Source organism: Megalops cyprinoides, chromosome 16 (assembly GCF_013368585.1).
Source record: "Megalops cyprinoides isolate fMegCyp1 chromosome 16, fMegCyp1.pri, whole genome shotgun sequence".
NCBI lineage: Eukaryota > Metazoa > Chordata > Actinopteri > Elopiformes > Megalopidae > Megalops > Megalops cyprinoides.
The window spans coordinates 23,120,221-23,139,625 of NC_050598.1; the positions used below are offsets into that span (position 1 = coordinate 23,120,221).

General features: G+C 40.5%; 1 protein-coding gene across 1 annotated transcript in view; it reads right to left on the bottom strand.

The window, feature by feature from the left end:
- Nucleotides 1-19,405, bottom strand: part of tnmd (tenomodulin) — a 41,264-nt gene that overhangs the window by 8,160 nt on the left and 13,699 nt on the right. Inside the window, exons 3-4 of the mRNA XM_036547523.1 lie at nt 5,291-5,431; nt 2,369-2,476 (exon numbers count right to left, since the gene is read on the bottom strand). Of these exons, the coding sequence (XP_036403416.1) occupies nt 2,369-2,476; nt 5,291-5,431 (249 nt within the window). The remainder of the gene's footprint in view (nt 1-2,368; nt 2,477-5,290; nt 5,432-19,405) is intronic.

Genomic DNA, 19,405 nt, shown 5'->3' on the forward strand with positions numbered 1-19,405 from the left:
TCTGAAAATTCTAATATCGCAAATATGGATTTCACGTTTTGCACTAAATAGAGTATTGAGAATATACTGTACAAATTCCATAAGCATTTTTTTTTTCAACATCAGAAACTAATGTTGGTAATGTACCCTCCTTTTAAAAATCAGGACCTTTCCCATGCTGAAAACTGGTGAAAAATATGGTGCCATCTGTTCCTCTTCATTTTACCCCCGCCCCCAACCCTCCACCCCTATCTATACATAGCCCAGTTTTCTCAGTTTTGAATTTGTAATTAAGACTACTTTCAGACTTATTTGGGACAGTGGGATAACTCACGGTTCTATGTGTGAAATCTCTGATCTCCAGGGTGTAGAGAACACAGTGAGGCTCTGTGGTACATTTTCTGAGTAGGTGGACTTCAAGTTTAGAAATTAAAACATTCGACGGCAATATTATAACCATAATCAACCATTCTGTTGTGTGTGCTCAAAATTACATTACATTGTTGTCATTTAGCAGATGCTCTTATCCAGAGAAACTTACATAGATTACAACATTATCTATTTATATAGCTGGATATTTACTGAGGCAATTGTGGGTTAAGTACCTTGCTCAAGGGTACAACAGCAGTGCCTCAGCAGGGAATCGTGCCAGCTACCTTTCGGTTAACAGCCCTGCTCCTTACCACTGCGCTACACTGCTGTGCAACAGTGTGCATACTGGCACCATACTGTTCGTGTGTGCAACATTATTTCCCCTGGACAGGGAGCACCTATTTCCTTTAACAATCCATTCAGCGTTTAGTCCTCTGCAAGCATAGAGCCCTGCGCCGAAACCGCAATCACATGTTCGGCGGCACGTTAACGCTGCAAGTCATTAACGGTAACGCTTTTCACCTTTTGTGGTTCATGTGGTCAGGACCTGGAGCGGAATGCTCTTTCGCCGAGCAGCCCTGGCACTCCCTCCAAGGCCTCACCTCCCGATAAACTGAGCACAGAGGATCTGCCGCCCCAGACTGGCAAAGCCTGAGACTGAGAACAAGCCTTTGGGTTCCTATCCTCTATGAGCTCCACTGGCTAACACTGTGCGAGAAATTGAGGCTTATGCTTAATGAAACCGAGAGAGTTCATCTTGCTAAAACCCGCGCTTCAATGTAATATTTAGCTCTAAAATACCCTGTAAAGAGCACCCATTCAGACCAAGAAGGCATTCGGCGAAAAAAATATGAAGTTGTTAAGCTTTACTCCTTCAATTTCCCTCAAAAGCAGGAGTGGAACAGATGATACTTTAATGAAAAAGTTCCCTTTTCTTCTTCCTTTCTATTATGCTACTAGAGTAATAGAATATCAATTGAATAGAATATTGGGAGAATATTAAGACATATTCACATGCAGACTGGAGAAGATAGGTGGCTTGTACACAGCTTGTACCAGTCCTGCAGGGTCTCACCCTTATTGTACTCCCGCAGTCTTTTAAACTCATCTCCGCACTGCAGCTCTTACACAGCCTTCCTCTGACTCATTGCTCAAGCTGGACAGAAAAATCTCATTAGATTTCACCATGCACAAAAAAATGACAAAAATGGCAGGGACATATGGTGCTAGCAAGGCAATTAGTATCTGTAAGCATGGATTAGACATTAAAAAGATGAGGGGGAAATAGGAACCCAGGCTGGTTATTGCTCTAATAGCTTCTGTTCCTAAAGTCACAGAGGATATTAGGGACTGACTTGGCATGACAATGGACCACCATTTCAACAAGAGCTCCTTTAAACACAATTCTCTCTGTCCTCGAATGAAAAATGTAAAATGGACAAAAAAAGCAGACACTGAAACATTTGTGAGACGCATCTCACATTCTTAGAATTACTCTGTGACACTAATACACCGGATAATTTGACTGATAAAAATTTTCAGCATAATGCCTGTGGCTCTGCACATGTGAGCTTTGAGAGAAGAAAGCGAGATGAATTGCACTAGCCCGGAGTCAAGTGAAATTTACGGAGCAAACATAGTCAAATCCCTTTTTAATGGCTTACCTTTCCAAAGGACCTCTCTGGCACTCCTTACGGCTATTTAGGCTGAGCCTTTAGGAGGGAATGATTAAAAATTAATATTAGTTCAAGATTGACAGCAAACATCATTAGATGTATGCCACGTGGGGTTATCGGATTGAGGATATCTATCTTTTGGCTTTGCACTCACTAGAGATTTAACTTCATACTTTGGTTGAAAATGAGACAGGGAGAGAGATGTTTGTACATTACTCGAGGGTGAATTTGGTGAGCAGCATGTCTCTGCCCCCTTGGTGATTTTCTCGCAAAATGCACGGTCACATTTCCTTGCGTTCTGTCCTGCTGAGGGCCAGAGGAACTGGTGAAGGAGGTCGTACCAATATCGCAGAATCCTCAGCCTCCACCTCTGATGGTTCAGGAAGCTCCTTTGTTTGGGTTCTGATGTAGCACCTCTGATGTTTCATAAACCGGATTCCTGTTATTCCCTGGACAAACAATAAACAAAGACAAAACAAATCTGCTATCATACTTTTGAAAATTAGACTAATGCAGATTGGGATTTATGGAAATGAAAGAGAAGGAGAAAAAAATTAATAGTTTTTTTTCCATTTATCATTTTCACACTTTTTTTCTGGTGTCTGAAAAGTCTGAAAGCATGTCTAATGGTAAGTGATGTCTTCATTCAGGGAAAGCGATACCATTTCTTGTCATACAATATAAAAACAGACTTGAGAATCTGCACTGGCCACAGTCACTTTAACAATATATCACCATAAGCAATACCATGAAAATCAACTCAGTTTGATCCTCATTTCTTTATATCTACAAGCTGAGAGTTTTTTAATGTCATTCTCAATCAGGTACAGTTCCAGGCTGGAGTTATCCTAATAGATCCTGCCATATCTGTAGAGTAACCAGAGACTCTATACTTGGGCCAATGATGTGAAATGACGCATGCCATAAACACATATGTATAATTTCCTCTGGCAAAAAAAAAAAACAAACAAACACAGACAGTAATAGCCCTGCTTAAATAAACAGCGTGGTGTTTATGCCTGACTTTATTGTGATGAGTCGCTGTCTAATTTATTGTAATGGCGAGCAGCCACAGAGAGGAAAGGACAATCTAGTGATGAGATGCCATGATTACCGGGGTTGGTCAACCAGAAAATGAAGAAAAGACACTTCATTACAAGGAAAAGAAATGGAAAAGGGATGTGATTAAAAGAACAACAGTGTCAAAACAAAACCTCAGCCATTTCTGTGATGGAATACACACGCACACATGGAGGCAGCATTCCCACCACGACAATTATTTGATCGAAGGCGCGCAGTGACGGCTGGATGAGGTTAGGGATCACAGCTCCGATTTTCAGCGCATTGGCTGTGTCTTTCCATCCTTGCGAGCGGGCTGTCGGAGCAGGCAGAACGTCAAGGGAGCTAACGCTACAGATACATCAGTGTCTTCATTCATCAGTGTCCACAATTCATCAATGCTTTGGCTTTGTGGGCCACTCTATCCTCCAGCTTCGCCGTTTGTCCATAACTTTGACTAGCGTATGCGCGAAGGTGTTCACAGTTTACATTATTCATGGAACATTATCGGCCTGGTGGTAACAAAGACTGTTGGAACGTGTTTGAATTATGTAAATGTGTCAAATTTAGGGACAAACTACAAAAGCAGAGGACTGAATAGCCCTCTTTGTGATATGAACCATCAAAATTTCTTGTTATATATTTCTCAAAAACATCTTTTGTGTGATGAGAGATGTCATCTGCTGTATCCCTTTGCAATAGCAGAATGGTCCATATTTTAAATTGTCTGCCCTTTTTTTCAAGGCGCTGTGAGATATGAGAAATGAAAGGAGTTGAAAGGCCAGTTAGAAGCAGTCCACATTATTGTCATTTTGAGGAGATGAAGGGCATTCTATGTATGTATGAAGGGTATTTCATATTGACTCACATGTATCAATGGACATTGTCAACAGGTTTTCATTCTGTATGGTTTATATTCTTTGAAAGCCCCCCCCTTAAATTAGGCCTTGAGTGTTTGTACAATAATGATTGTATGTGAATCTATGTGAGGCATAGAAATAAATGATCGTATCCAGCTCTCCCTATTCAGCACAACCCCTCTCAGCCTTGACAAACCTCATAAAGTACAGAATGCCGAACGAAAGTGACCAGACAGCAACAAAGACCCCGCTCCGCCTTCCAAAAGACACACACGTAATGACGATATGAAAACGTCTACGTATGTGGCCGGATTTATTGTGATTGTTTCATTTTTTATGGACCCAGCCAAACGAGCTACGTTGACGCCTCTCTTTTCAACGGCTGTGTTCTGGAATTCTTATCTCCATTTCCCTCTCCCCCAGATCCCCCAGGGACGCTCGCAGTATTAGCCCGAAACAATAGAGAAGGGATTTTGCCTGTGGTCCTGATGGCATTATCTTCCTATTTCCATTCCTCTTACACTGCCCCTGGGCTCGACGGAGATTGTTTTTAAGGTGGCCTTAGAGTGTGTAATGACTTGCTACATTCTTTCTTTATAAAAATCAATTCCGAACTCTGCCTTCAGCTAACACTTAGTATAACTTATAATAAGGTTTGTGTTTTCTCTGCCTTTCTTTTTAATCACAATGTGGTCTGAATTATTCCGTGCTCGCTTGTTTTCCAGTCTCCCGTGGCAATGCCTGGAATCAAGCAAATCTCCTTGGTGGATTTGCTTCACTGACTGAAGTGGATAATTTAAAAACTGGTTGGAGGAGGGACCAGCAACAAGTTAAGTGAGTGAGTGAGTGTGTGTGTGTTTGTGTATGTGTGTGTGTGTATGTTTGTGTGCTTGTGTGTGGAGAGAAGACAATTTGTTTTTGTTCAGGCTCTGGTGGCTGGAGATGCAGTGTTATTTTGTGACCTGTGATTACCCATCTGATCTGTTTGTCAAATGAAAAAAAAAAAAAAAATAGACTGAAAAGATGGCGAAACCACTGCTGAACTGAGCTGAGCTGTTTTGTTGAATGAGCCTAGTGATTAAATCATACCATGGTACTGTGTCATCAAAGTGACGCAACCATGTGTTTGGACTGAGGGTGGAAACCAGATTATATGGAGGATACTAATCTGTGCATGGTGGAGAGCATGCAGACTCTGTACAGGCATCTCGTGGCCCCTCATGAACTATGACAAAGCAAAAAATAAGGGAACTGTGAATATACCCCCCGGTGGACAGAGACTAATATATAACCCTGTATAATCAGCCACTCTAGTCATTTTTATAGGTGCAGGTCAGAACTCACATTTTTAAAGTCGTGGACCTCTATAACCTCATCGCTGCTGTTGCCCATCCTGAAGACCTCTGTGCCGTGGGCGGGGTCAATCTCCATCACGCTGTCCGTCTCCACACCATCCAAGGCCACCTTGTACTCATGACTGTACACCTAGGGTAGACACAGCCAATCAGCATCTTCAGCCTACTGACCCATCACATCAGCACAAAAAAAGAATTAAAATGTGAAAGATACTGATTGTATAGTGTTATTGTACAAATGAAAGGTAGACCTATTGTGGTATACAAGTATACTTGTATATTAATATACAAACACCATTTGCAACAGTTGGTTAGAATGGCAGATTTTTTTTTTTTTTTACACCTTTAAGCGCTAATATTCATCAGTTTGCTGGTGCACTCTGCTTGGGTGCACACGGACAACTTTTAAAATTCCCCTGTCTATAAAAATGATTCATGCCCACCAGCCAAAACCACACTATGAATATTTATTTCAGCACAATGTTATGATGAGAAATATATTACTGGGTTCGTGTTCATCTGTCACATTGGCACACCAGTGCAGCGTGCAGCGCCGTTTGAGTAAATTGATTTATGCACATGGCGAAGATTCTAATGACATCCACAAGAATTAAATCTCTAAATCAACATTTTAAGGTCTCCTGACTGTTATGTGTTGCATACAACAACCACTGTGTCCACAGTAAAGAAGAAAAAAAATTGTTATACTGATATAACAGCCATGAGATTCAAACGGCAGTGAAGTAATCAATTTACATCACAGCTATAGCACTGTTTAAAAGCCAACATTTTGTATAAGTTATAGTCCGGTATATTGATGCTTATACATCAGATCTGCGTGAAATAACTGGATGGCAATTATTGATTTAGAGTAATATAAAATATTATCAGTAGGCTGCGCTTGGCACATTACTTTTAGGTCCAACCAAAAGCTGTTTTTTGAAGGTTATCCAGTGAAAATGAAGACGTTGGAGCGCTTAAAAAAAAGCTGAATTCAAGTGTTAAGTCTGCACCACAATCAAAGACACCACGTACAAATTCTCAAAAATGATAGGAGTGTGCTCTGGCTCAGAATTCTTTTATTAAATACTGTCATTACATATTTTCGCATGGAGCGGTGTGTAGGCTTTGGGCTTTTGTTTGCTTGTAAACCGAGCAAGGATAGGACACACATGTCAGAATGCGGTTTTCTAAAGCTGTTCAGATTGCACAAAAAAGGATGTTAGCCTCTGAACTTCTGTTCTAACTCCACTATGTCTGTTCACATGAAACAAGGCACTACCCAAGCACTCCCACCTCCCTCTCTCCACTCAGTTTTTCTGTTTTTTTTTTTTTTTTTTTTTTGTCTCTACATCCCCTCTTGGCTGCTTCTCCAGCCAGTGGCAGCGTCTATTCTCCGGACACCCGCCCAACAAAAGACCTTGGCTTTGCATAGAAATAATGATAATGAAAGTTAATTAGCTTTCCTCGCAACTTGTTAGCCGGTTCAAGGCACAACGCGGGCGGAGAGAGAAAGACATAGATTTGTGCTTTATTATTAGTTTGAGCCTTGAGTACATCAGGGATGCCTGGAGTGGTTTTATATCGATCTGTGTGCGATGGAGCTCGCTCTTCAGGCGGGCTTTCTCAGTCCAAGGCTGCTGGTGGTGGAAACTGTTCAGCAAAGAATTTCTGATGGATCTGAATTACTCACGACCTGTCTACCGCAAACTGGTTTATGACTCTGTGAGAGCATAACCAGCAGGAGTTTAACAGGTACTCTAAAACTAATGCCTTTTCACTACTGAGGTCTGACGATCTATCACCTCAAATTGGAGTATGACAGTGATCTTTCTTTGCTGTGCATATATAGAGCGAGGCAAAAGAGATTCTGATTCAGGAGTGACCCTTAGTTTCCAACAGGTCAGTTTCTGTTTTGCTAACTTAGTAACAACTTTTATCACTGCTTCTTAACAACTAATTTCCGTAGTTGCTATGCTTTAGGAAAAGCATTAGGGACATTATCTTAAATTGTAGGATGTTAACTGAGACTTTCAAGACTGATGTACCAAATGATTTATCACAACCTTTATGTTGTCTGATTAAAAATGGTACAGAGCCATCTAATAATGAACAAAAGGACTGTTACACTAAAGTACGGGTGAAGGGAGTTCCACCACTTCCTAAATCCCATTATAACCCTGTATATAATTACTATCATCTTGAGTGCATGGTAATCTCTTTTTTTGATAGGGTAGTGGGTAAGATTGACTTTTTCAGACTGTGCTCTGTCGCCTCTCCCTTTCCACCCATGCATAATAAATAGAAAGAAATTACCGTTCCTGTTAGATGTTGAAAGCTGCTATGACAACAACATATTATCTCAAATTATGTATGACAACACTTCATGGGGATGGAAAACAAACAAAATGTCACTTGTGCTGCGAAATGGGCTTCGGCTCCTCAATTGATGTAGATTGCCGGGCACAGTTTTTAACTAAGTTTACTTGTAAAACACACGGAGATAAGCGGAATTGATTTTAATTAAGCTAAAGTAACTGAACAACTCCAGAAAACAATAATGTCAATATGAATTACAATAACACTGTGCTCCACAAAATGGGTTGGGAGTTGACTGTGATGCATTTTTCCCTGCCGCAGCTTGGGAGGTGGCGACGCAGCATCCAGAAATTGATCCTGCATTAAACTGCACTGGAAATCATATTTAACCATTTAATCCTGCTGCTGCAATTCTGAAACTACATTGTCATACAGGCGTGCAGTTATTTGGTGGTTTCAATTCAGCATGAAACTTTCGTTTTAAACATGGGACTCACGATGAGGGATAATTTGGCCGATACATTTGTGTCATTGCATCCAGAGGAACCTACCTTAATTGCTCACAAATCGACAATCCTCTGTTTTGCATTCAGGACCTCAGTGCTGAGCAGCACTTGTTTGTTGGTAAGATTATGTCCTAATCTGCAACCCAAGGTGTGACTGATCTTTGGCACAGAAAGATGGAGGGAATACAGTGCTCTTGGAGGGCTATAAGCAGGCATTTTCTGCGGTCTGTCTAATTGTGAAAACGCCTCTTTTCCCCTGTACAGACACTCAGTCCCATTTAATCCACTTTCCCCAGCAGCCCGCAACTTAACTAAACGAGGCCTTGGAGTATTACCAAGCCACAATAATCTGCTCGGAATTAAGTAGTCAAACAACAGTCAGCGACAGGGGAGAGGTACCTCTGTGCCGAGCTTCCCAAAAGCACTTGACAAAAAGCCTGTCACCGACTCTCAAATCCCGCAGGAACGCATGAAATCATTCCACGGGCAGTGATTCAAATAGCAGGAAGGCCTTCCACCTTCAAAAAACACTGCACTGCGTGGCAGCACATAAATAAATATACAAGTAAATCAAAGTTGCCCGCACACCCCAACCTCAATGTACTCACAACGTACATTGTTGTAAATATAAGTGAGCAGGCCCAGAAACATCCATTCTTATTTCTCCCAGAAGGCCTTTATGTCTATGAAGCAGTCCTTCCTATACCTGGTTCCAATGCACCATTGTCATGCCCAGGACAGGGGGGGCTGGGGGCAATAACAGAGACTGAAGGTCATTAGAGGGGTGAGCCCACTGCTGGCAGCAGACATCATACAATGTTTGCCATTAAGAAGGCTGTATAGGTGAGCACATCATAGGGACGTTGATAGTGGCATGTCCCTTAGCTGCACCTCTCAGGGACCGGACCCCATGAAGCATGACCTGATGGCTGTCACTCAGTGGGACCACACCGGTAAAAAGCTGCTCCTTCCCATGCGGTTGGGTGGGTGGGGTGGGGGTGGGGGGTTTAGGGGGTACTGCATTGGGGGAGGCTTTGAGCTGTGATTGATAGGGCCAGGGCAGTCACCTATTGTACAAATAAACCGAACGTGGCCGGTGGAGGAAACTCTTGCTCTCGCACGTCGTGCTCCTTCGACTGTCACGGCCAATTAAATTTTTGACTTGTTGTGCAAGCCGCTGGTTGTATCTACCAGTGCAAAGTGTTGCACTGAAAGCACTAGGGTGGCAGGCATCACACCACAAAGCCTGTAATTGACAGTGAAACATTTTCATACACTGAGAGAATGGTCCAGAGCAATAAATCAAAACTTCATAATCCGAAGCTACAAACCATGTGGGATGGGTCTTGGTAACTCATTGTCAGAGTCAAGATCTTGACTCAGATGGGAAGCTTTGTCAAAAGGAAATGGCTGTATAATGGAATTTGGAAAGAGCAGACAAGAACAGACAAGACTGAACTTCCAAGCCATCTGTCCTACTTTGTTTCCTAAAACCAGTGTAGCTGACACCTGCTGGATTGTATGTAAAGAACTGTATTTATTTTTAGACATCACCTACAAATAAAAATGTTATATATAATCTGTTATCATCCACCAGTCATTACATGACTTGGATCTACTGGTCATACTTCTGAGGCCAATTTTAATGTCAGTACTATAAAATGAATGAAATAACCATAACTATGAATCTAGATGAAACTCTAGATTCAAGGGGTCCCATTTATTAAACATTCATAGATATTCTCTAATATATTGATTATATGTATTCACTCAGCTGGTGCCCAATTGTGTATTTAAATCCACAATATCTGATATCAAATCACAAATCACAACATGCAAAAGGATTTCTTCAAAGAAATTGTCCATATTTAAACTGTGCTTTGACAGTTTGCAACTGCCATCACGTATATAACTGCTCTTAGAAGATCACCTGCAAAAAGTAAAAACATTTCATGTGGAATTCTTTTTTTAGGCGCACACAAAATCACGGCCCTTATGAGTATTATTAGTTAATCAGGCCCTTTATTCAGTAGCGTGAGCACAGGGACATCAGGTCATCACAAAATTGTGGTTTGGCTGACTATGCTTTGAGTCATCATGCTGTATCACGCTGTAACACTGACATGCTGCTCCCTACCACAGACCTTTTTCTCTCCAACAAAAAGCTCTTTGATTGCAGTAGTGCTCAACAGCTCAATATGCTTTTCACTTCCACCTCTGTGGCCTGAACTGTCACATATCTGGAAGGTAGGTGAGGTCACAGATATACTACCATTCATTTTAATTCCCAGAACGTTATGTGGTTCCTATAATATGGAATTCATTTTTGAGACAGTGCTTTTAGTTATTCTCGTTGTCAATATTGCAAATGAACAATGCATTCAAGAAAAAAAACAAAAAACAAATGACATATTGGATCATTTTTCCAATTCCTAAAACTGGATATATTTGTATAGATATATCTTTATATCACTGCACAGAGCAAATGCAGCTTGTAGTAATATACTTAAATAATTTAATATATAAAATAATATATTTTACTCCAGAATATATAAGGGTGACATTTATCGACACCTCTAAGTGGTCTTTAAAATAAAATCCAGCCAAAACATGCGCATCAACATTTTGTATTTTTAACTGGAAGCCTTTGAAAGTATATAAAGACATTCCTATTTCCCTAAGTTGTGACAGGAAGTAATACATAGAGGAAATTCTTTACTACCATGCATGACCACTTTTTAGGTCAGAGAGCTCTCACAAAATGCAAACAAATGGTCATTGACCTCTGCAAATTGAAAGATGGTTATAAAATAATTTCTAAAATGCTGAATTTAACATTTCCCATTATAATGTCCATTGTTTAGAAATTTAAGGCTACTTGCACTTAGGCAACCCAGTAAGAAGACACAAGGGTATCAACAAACTGGCATCCTCAGGAAACTGAAGTAACATTCCAAGTTGCTTGAATGCTTACTGCTTACTGTCACAGTACCATTCTAAGTTGCTTGCATGTTTATTGTGAAATATGGAAGAGTATATTCTGTTTTGGGAGTGTTTTGCATTTATGGGTTGGGGCTGGAGCCCTTGTTAAGGTAGAGTGAGTCGAGAACGTTTGGTTGAAAATTGACATTCAACCACGATCCAGCAATGATTCAAAGCATCGATCCAAATCCACAAAGAATTGGTAAGTGAGCACAAAATCAATGTTTATAATCAGCAATTTCAATTTCCAGACCTCATTCCAATCTACAAGTTGATGTTCAAAGTGAAGAATTCAGTCTAACATCTATAAGAAATATAGTACATCCCAGGGGAGAATTTAGAAAACACTGAACACAGGAAAGTGGATACATATGAGCATAATATTTTTTTGAATGACACGACATTATACATGACATTCAAAGGAACAGGTTTTATCTCATAAAAGCAGGATAAAACCAACAATTCAAGTAGCCTAACCAATTCTTCCAAGTAGCCCAACCGTTATGTGTCAACCGCACTGGGCTGATAAATCATAAGCTGAGTGTGTGTGTGTGTGTGTCTGTGCATGCACGCAGGAGACTGCCTGCATTTAGTTGCCAGCATGCAATTGGACTCTTCCTCTGCATAGCTTTGGCAGCAATTCCTCAGCTCCAGCTTCCTTCTGTTCACAGACGTACTACCATTGTATCCTTGACCTCCAAATTTCCTCACAAAGCTGAGGTCCCATGAGCAGTCTCACAAGCTGGAAGAACTCCTCCCTGAGGCAGCGGCTTCTTCACCAAAGTCAGTTTATTTCATGCTTGAGAAGATCAGGGGACTTATTGTAGTTGTACATACAGTTGTTTCATTACAACAACTTCTACAACAAATAACTACTACTACTTTTATTACTACTACCACAGCAACAACATCCACAACAATAACAGCAAAAACACTGTCTACTACTGATAGTTTTATAAGAACAGCTAATACATTCTCCTCTACTTTTACAACTACTGGTAAAACTGCTGCAACTAATATAGCATGTAACACAGCTACTGTACATGAGGTGATGGTTTGAAATATGAAGTGTGAAATGAAATGAAACGAAACGAGAGAAAAGAAATCCCACTGCATCTATTGCAAAGCAATATTCACTTTGTCAGGGAAAATAATACGATACCCTTTAAGGCATTCTGTCCTTGTTTGCCTCACATAAGTTAGTAGAAATGCTGGGAGATATTTGATCCCTGCTTTGGGCAGCCTGCAGCCTTGACCAAATAGCTAGCAGCACTCTTTCACATTAGAAGAGGGTTTCTGAGTCTTTCTGTAGAATTTAATCATCAAAATAATGGATAATAAATCATTTAATTCACTAACTTACATTATTTGGATTATAGTTTGGTGAACGACTTGTTTTAATTTCATCAAACATTTTTCCTGAGCTTCTTTTTATGTGGGAGTTTGATCTTAGATTTTAGAGATTGTGCTAAATAGGGACATTTTTATGTAACTGAAAATGTGCCATTAAGGACAGTAACCCCCTGAGATACGGATTTTGACTGTTGATCCTTTTTGGGATTTGTTTTGCAGGGAACTGTTTTTTGGACTTTGTGGCTCTTTGTTTTTCAGTCTACATATTTTGGTTTGTTTTTTTTTTTAGCTCCCTACCTTTCCTTTATAATATTTCTTTGATGTCTCTGTCTTTTTATTTCTGAAAATTAGTCTGATAACCACTCATCACTGTCAATCACTTACAAGTGCAATTTCTATGTCTGTTGCTCTTATTGAGGTACAACTGTTACCCCCACTATGAAAATAAAATATAAGTGCAGAAAGTGCAAGACTCCCCCAGTTATGTTTGGGAAAGCGATCTCCAGCACGACACTCTCACGGGAGTTTTCTTCATCTTTAAACAGAAGGGAAACAGCTGAAGATGGAGAAGCAGAAGATGAATACTAATGAGAGAGGCAAATAAAGAGAACAGATTCACTGTGAAATATGAGACAATAAACACTGTTAAAAGTAGATCTACAGACATATTGTTGAAATGGTGTAATCGCAAGGGACAGGAAAAAAACGTCCTATCGGGGATCAATGAAAGACAGGAGCGCAGATGGAATTCTTTACTTTAAATGCATGTCAAAGTCCACAAAAAGTATGGCATAAAGTATGGTGCTGTCACATTCTGCACAACATTGTAAATGTAATTTTTTGATTGCTTATTTCCTATTGCATATGTCTGTAGCCTCACTGAAGAGGACAGGCTTACTGGTTTGTACATACTGTATTCCATACAGTTGTGTATTCATATTGTTTTCAAATCCATTCACACTGTAGTATGATGTTACTGATCTTTACAGCGTGGCTGGTGTTTCAGCATGATTCAGCCCCTCTGTGATAGATAAAAAAACAGCGCTGGATGCTGTGGTGTGCCTTTTCCGTACGGATCGGAAGTGGGGGGCTTTGGACATGACGCTGATTACCGAGACCATGCACCCACCAGGCCTCCACAGACAGTCTAGCCTTCGGATAAATGGAGTAGGGAGAGTTTCCCAAGCCGCTGAACACATGCCGCATGACACCTGGGGATATCATATTGAGGCCGGCAGCTGGTTTTGGACAGACACCAGCATGTTTGAAGATGGCGGTCAGTCTCAAACGCGTTGGTGGAAAGCGGATTTTTTTTGGGTGTGTCTCAGTGGGGTTTGGAATCAATCTTCCAGGGAGATCAAGATTTCAAAACTGTAAACACTTCACAGGGCTGTGACATTTCAGTTCTTACATATGGTCCATTTACAGAAAAGCTGGTCTTCCTGTCCTTTTTACTCTGAACAGCTCTCAAGAGTTATAAATCAAGCAGCGTGTACACATCATTGTGGTACAGCATGGTACAGCGTTTGGATCAACACTTGAAACATTGATTATGATTCAAACAATTTCTCTGGACAGGTCAATCTTTCTGTCACCTTGTCTTAAGCTTGTCTTAATGTGTACAAAGTCCACCTGTACAAGAGTACACCTGTACACTGTAGACATGTAATGTATAGCTACAGTAGCTAGCAGATATGCCCATTGTATTATATGTCTTTCTGTGTTTATATTTGTCATTCTATGTGGCTGAGTATTCATCCATACTTCTATAGAAAAACCATTACAAGCTGCATCTCAAAGACTGTACAGTCTTTAGACACCACAAATAGCTGTTTTTTTCCCCAAATAAATACTGATAGATTATTCACCAACCACCATAGCAACCATCTATCTGACCCTAACCACTCATAGTAGTCCACAATTTTCAACCTGAAATATTAGAAGGTACATGTCAGAAGAACCCTTTGCTCCTGGTGTATGCTTCAAACCAAATATGCTTTCTTTCTTTTTTTTAACCTTGTTTGACATGAGTCCATGAATGGATTCATGGATATGCAGGCATTCCACTGAAAACACAGTATTTCAGTGGTTGCTTTGACTCTTGCCTTCTTTTGTTTTTATGCCTCTTCTTGTGAATAGCCTCATTGAAGATAGAACATGTTCTAATCCACTGAGCCCAGAGTTCCAAAGAACTGAAACATCCAACATTTTAGCATTATATTTTCTTTGAGTCTTTCCACCTTTCAGTTGTGTTTTTCAGGGTCTTTCCCTATGAGACACATCAAACTAGGCTTATTGAAGAGTCAAACATCCAAATCCAAAACAAACTAGATTTGCCATGCATATTTAATGTTTTGTTAAAGACAGGTATAGCAATGCATTTATATCACTATTTTAAGAATTATGCTGTTCAGATGATAAACAACTGATTCTCTTATTTCAACAAACACACATGCACACAAACACACACACACACACACACACACACACACACACAATTAGTGTGCTATGTCTACCTCCAAGATATTATTTGTTAGGGCTGGACGGCCCTTAAAGATGGCTAGAAGCACAAACTGTATGAACTTCATGATGAGACTTCAGTAACTTCGGTAGTAGTGCAGAACCTGACAGCAGAACTGAATCTGAACAGGTTGATGGCATAACCTTCATCTTCTTGTACTGCTCTTTCATATGGATTGACTGTACTTGTCAAACATCTCCAGAATGTAAACACCTGCTGGAAGATGCAGTAACAACTATCGCTGTGCCATTACTGCACCATTTCAGCACCATGCCGTCATTGTGGCCTTCACAAACGAGATTTGACTTTATCTCCAGGTTTACTGAGATATGTTTTCTGGATCTTGAGCTCACTCCCCCGTTTTTTCCCTGAGTCCACTTAAATGACCCACTTTTTCTCCAGATTTCCCCTGGGGGATCTCCGTTGCTTGCCACGTTTGACCACCTTGCTGCGGTCGGCTACCGTCTGCAGCTGCTTTTAATTTGCAGGAGCACCGCGGTCCCCCTTTCCTCGGCTCCAAAGCATATATGACTAATCACACGAGCCATTTTAAACAACTCGAGCTCTCCCTGGCAATAAATCACCTTGATACAAACCACTGTGCTGGTAATAGAGCAATGGTCAAGAGGGAGGGTGTGTGAGTGAGCCGATTTTCCTCATGGTTGGCATGCCATTGTGAGGCACACTCAGGGATGGGGACATATTGTTGTCTGGAACAGTTTGCTTTTTATGCTCTTAAAAACTCCTGAAGGCAACTGCGTCACCTTTATCAGTAGTTGCGGGACCCATTCTTTTCCCCCTTTTTATTGTTCAGCACCAGTTCTCTCATTTAATTTACTTTTGCCCCGAATAACCTCTCCATACAGAATGTTATTTATTTCTTCAGGTGGATTGCTCTTACACAAGAACAATAACAGCTTCAAATTTATACAAACCATTATTAAATATGAGAGGGAAGCGAAATAGAGGACTGGAAAAGCAGACAAAGCATTCTCAATTCCCACAGCTGGTGAAACGTGTGACATCCCTCTTGCAATCCCACAAATGAGGAGCCCACCTATCCAGCTCTATGAGTTTAGACAATGTCGGTTACCAAAGTGAAACTTTTGCTACAAACCATGAGTTTCATGACTTTCTTTCCAACAGTCCAACAGCAATGACCTAGCCTTGTCTATGGAGGCCTTGTTCAAGCCATTCCAAGGTGGAACAATGGGTATGGAAATGTCGCAAAACTCCATCACCTCTCCACATGATCAATGTCTGTGTACCATGGCATAAAAGAGTAAATAATAATAATAATATTAATAATAATAATAATAATAATACAGGAGCAGTACAAAGGCTTGTGACAGGCTGGCTCCGGAAGCATGAATAAGCAAGGCTCTCTTTATGAGGAACACAGAATAAATTCTGCCACTTATTGTTAATCTAAATGCATTTCCAGTGTTTGAAAACAGGCAATCTTGTACACTAAAAAGGGCAGTTGATGTAGCATGAAATATTCATAAAAGGCATTGCCCAACACTCCGACAAACTCTGACACGTCTTCATGAATGCAAGGCAGACTTTGAGACCAAATATTGAGGTAAATGTCTATCGAAAGCACTGAATAATGTGACAGGCGACCAGGAGGGAGGTCACCTCTACAGCAAGCCGAAATGTCTCTGTCACTCCAGACGGTTCTCAGCCATGTCACGGTTAAATAAATTGTCTCAGTGCTGTCCGCATTCATGCAGCTTTGTGGTATTTAAAGCCAGCATGTGGGAACAGCAAGTCTGTATCTCAAGTCGCTGATGCATGGTCTAATTTGGCCAGATGAACAGCATTAGGTGCTAATGAGGACCAAAATGTTTTAACCCTCCACCAAAAAAGGGAAACATTAAAACCAAAGTCAGGAAAGTCAGAACTTAAAGACCATGTGCAGTGATTAAAAAAAGACTATATGTGGAAATAAAATGATCCTCTGGAGTTTCTACCAAAACAAAGCCATATAAACTATGGTATGTGGTATGGTATGTCCTGTCATTCCACTTACATTGAAAGAATTTTTGATGGATGCTCTTGCTGCTGTTATTAATTCATCATACTGGTTTTGATGGACAGGTCAGAGTCAATAGATTGTTGTGACAAGGACATCCTCTTAAAAATATTACCATAGCAGTACTATGGGTTTGTCCACACCAAAGAAACTTGCCCTCTATTTATACCTAGCAAGCTTGGTTTATTTCAAGAAATTCCACTGGCATTCCCAAAAGCCAGCGAGACAATTTACCTTATCTTATTATCCACGCATGGGAAAGGGTAATTTTGTTAGGATCATGTTATCGTGTTATCATGTTATCATGTAATCATGTTAGGCTCTTAACTGAGGATTGCACATATTCTCAGTACATGAATACATTCTCACAGGTCACATTTTTTCCCTTATGTGTATGTGCTTGTCTTATTTCCACCGTGTCATTGCGGAAAACAGAGAAACACAAATGTTTTGACAAATGTAATGCAGACATAAGCTGGAAAATCCAGATGTCTGTCTCCAAAAAAAATTGGTTCCAGGACCTTGTGAGTGTCCCTGTAGGTCCTGAGGTTCCATCCCCAAATGGGACAGTGTTTAGTATTGCCACTGCTTAGTTCTCTTTCACACTGAGCATTTGAGGGGATGGATTGTGAATAACATGATACATTAGCGCACTGTTTGGGGAGTGCACTCCTGCATCAAGCCTGTATTCTATTCTATTCTATTCTATTCATAGTGATCCAACAGCAACAGACAGAACACTGAGATTACCTGCATGCAGTCTTATCATTACTCAAATACTACTCTACACTACTACAAGACTACATTTGTTTCTGTGTCTGCAGTGGACGTGCTTAACTAAAGGCTAAAGGCCTTAAGGGACTTTCATCTGAAAACACAGTCAGGATTTAGTTACTGACCTGCTATTGAGGTCCAGGATGAGAGCCCACACTTCAAAAGGGACATCTGCTATCAGTGCTTCCTCAGAAAGGTGGTTAAATTAGTCTGTGCTTCCCAACCCTGGTTCAAGGGAACAATTATACTCTTCACTCTTTTTGCATCTGAATTAATTGGACTTTACTGGGCTACTAATGCTGTTGTGGTAATGCTGCCTGATGTGAATTTGCAATATTATAAACATACGATGAAGTTGTCTTTCAACATATTTTTGTTAAATTTGCAGACAAGGTTTGGGTAGTCATCTTAATCGGGGGAAAAGGGCAGCATTCAGTGAGAGGTTATACAGCTCTGATTAGAGGCCATGCAATGCAGTCATGCCGGGCCTTTAAAACCTCTATAATGGGAAAGTTCGATGATACTATCCCTCTGCATAGAATCATGTTCCGTAAGAGCTTCTGAAATGTCCGTGCCATCCTACAGAACAAAGCACTGTGCCTGTTTGCTCTTTTGAAAGATTATAAATTCCATGATGCCCCAAGCTACTAAAAGATGGCCTTGAGAAAGTTTTTTCCCTGTCTGCAAGCTCCTTCAGTGCACCAACACAAAGCTCTGAAACAGAAATAAAAGAAGCACCAGAGAGCAGAGCAGCAGCTATGGCTCTGGTACAATCACATTATTCTAAGAATAGGCCCTAAATATACTTTCTCAGCCTCTCTCTCTTTCTATCTCAGTACATGCATCAGTACATCTAAAACACATAAATCAGTGCATTTCTCCACCACTTTCATCCTCCACTGGTTCACAGGCTTATCTTTTAATCATTCCAAAATGTGCAAGAGCGCATGATACATCAAGACAAATTTCATCCAAAATTATATTCCAATATAAGGATGGATTATCTTATACCCCTGCCATGGTTACAAATCAATGACATTCTAGCCTTTTTGTAGGCATTTATTGAAGCTGCAGTCTATAAACATTGGGGAAGGCTGAAGCTCTAACAGACTTCCTTCGCAGTGTTCAAATTTTAACCTTGAAGTTAGTGAGGGGCCTGAGTTTACCATAAATAGCAGCATCCTCGGAGGATTTTCAAATGACTTTCTCAAGTGAGAAACTGAGTACTATTTCACTGTCTGCAATAAATTCTTTAAAAGGACATGTGCAATTACAGATTTTGGGGAGGCCTTCTGAAATGAACTTCACACGTTTGCTGCTCAAATAAAGGCAAAGCAGGATATGAGGTGTTGTGACAAACATCAACTCCTCTTGTTTAACCTGACTCCACACCCACATCTACACATGCAGAGCCAACTGAGAGCACTCCACAAACACCAAAAGCAAATACCACTCCAGGAAAGCCCAGGCACATATCGCACCTTTTCTTTTTTGTCTCAGCAGATATTGATTGCTTCTCAATTAAAGCTCACTGAAGGTCTTGCATAAATATAACTCCACAGCATTACTTTGTTAACAGATGCATTCATTAATGCTGTGGAGTTACCATTC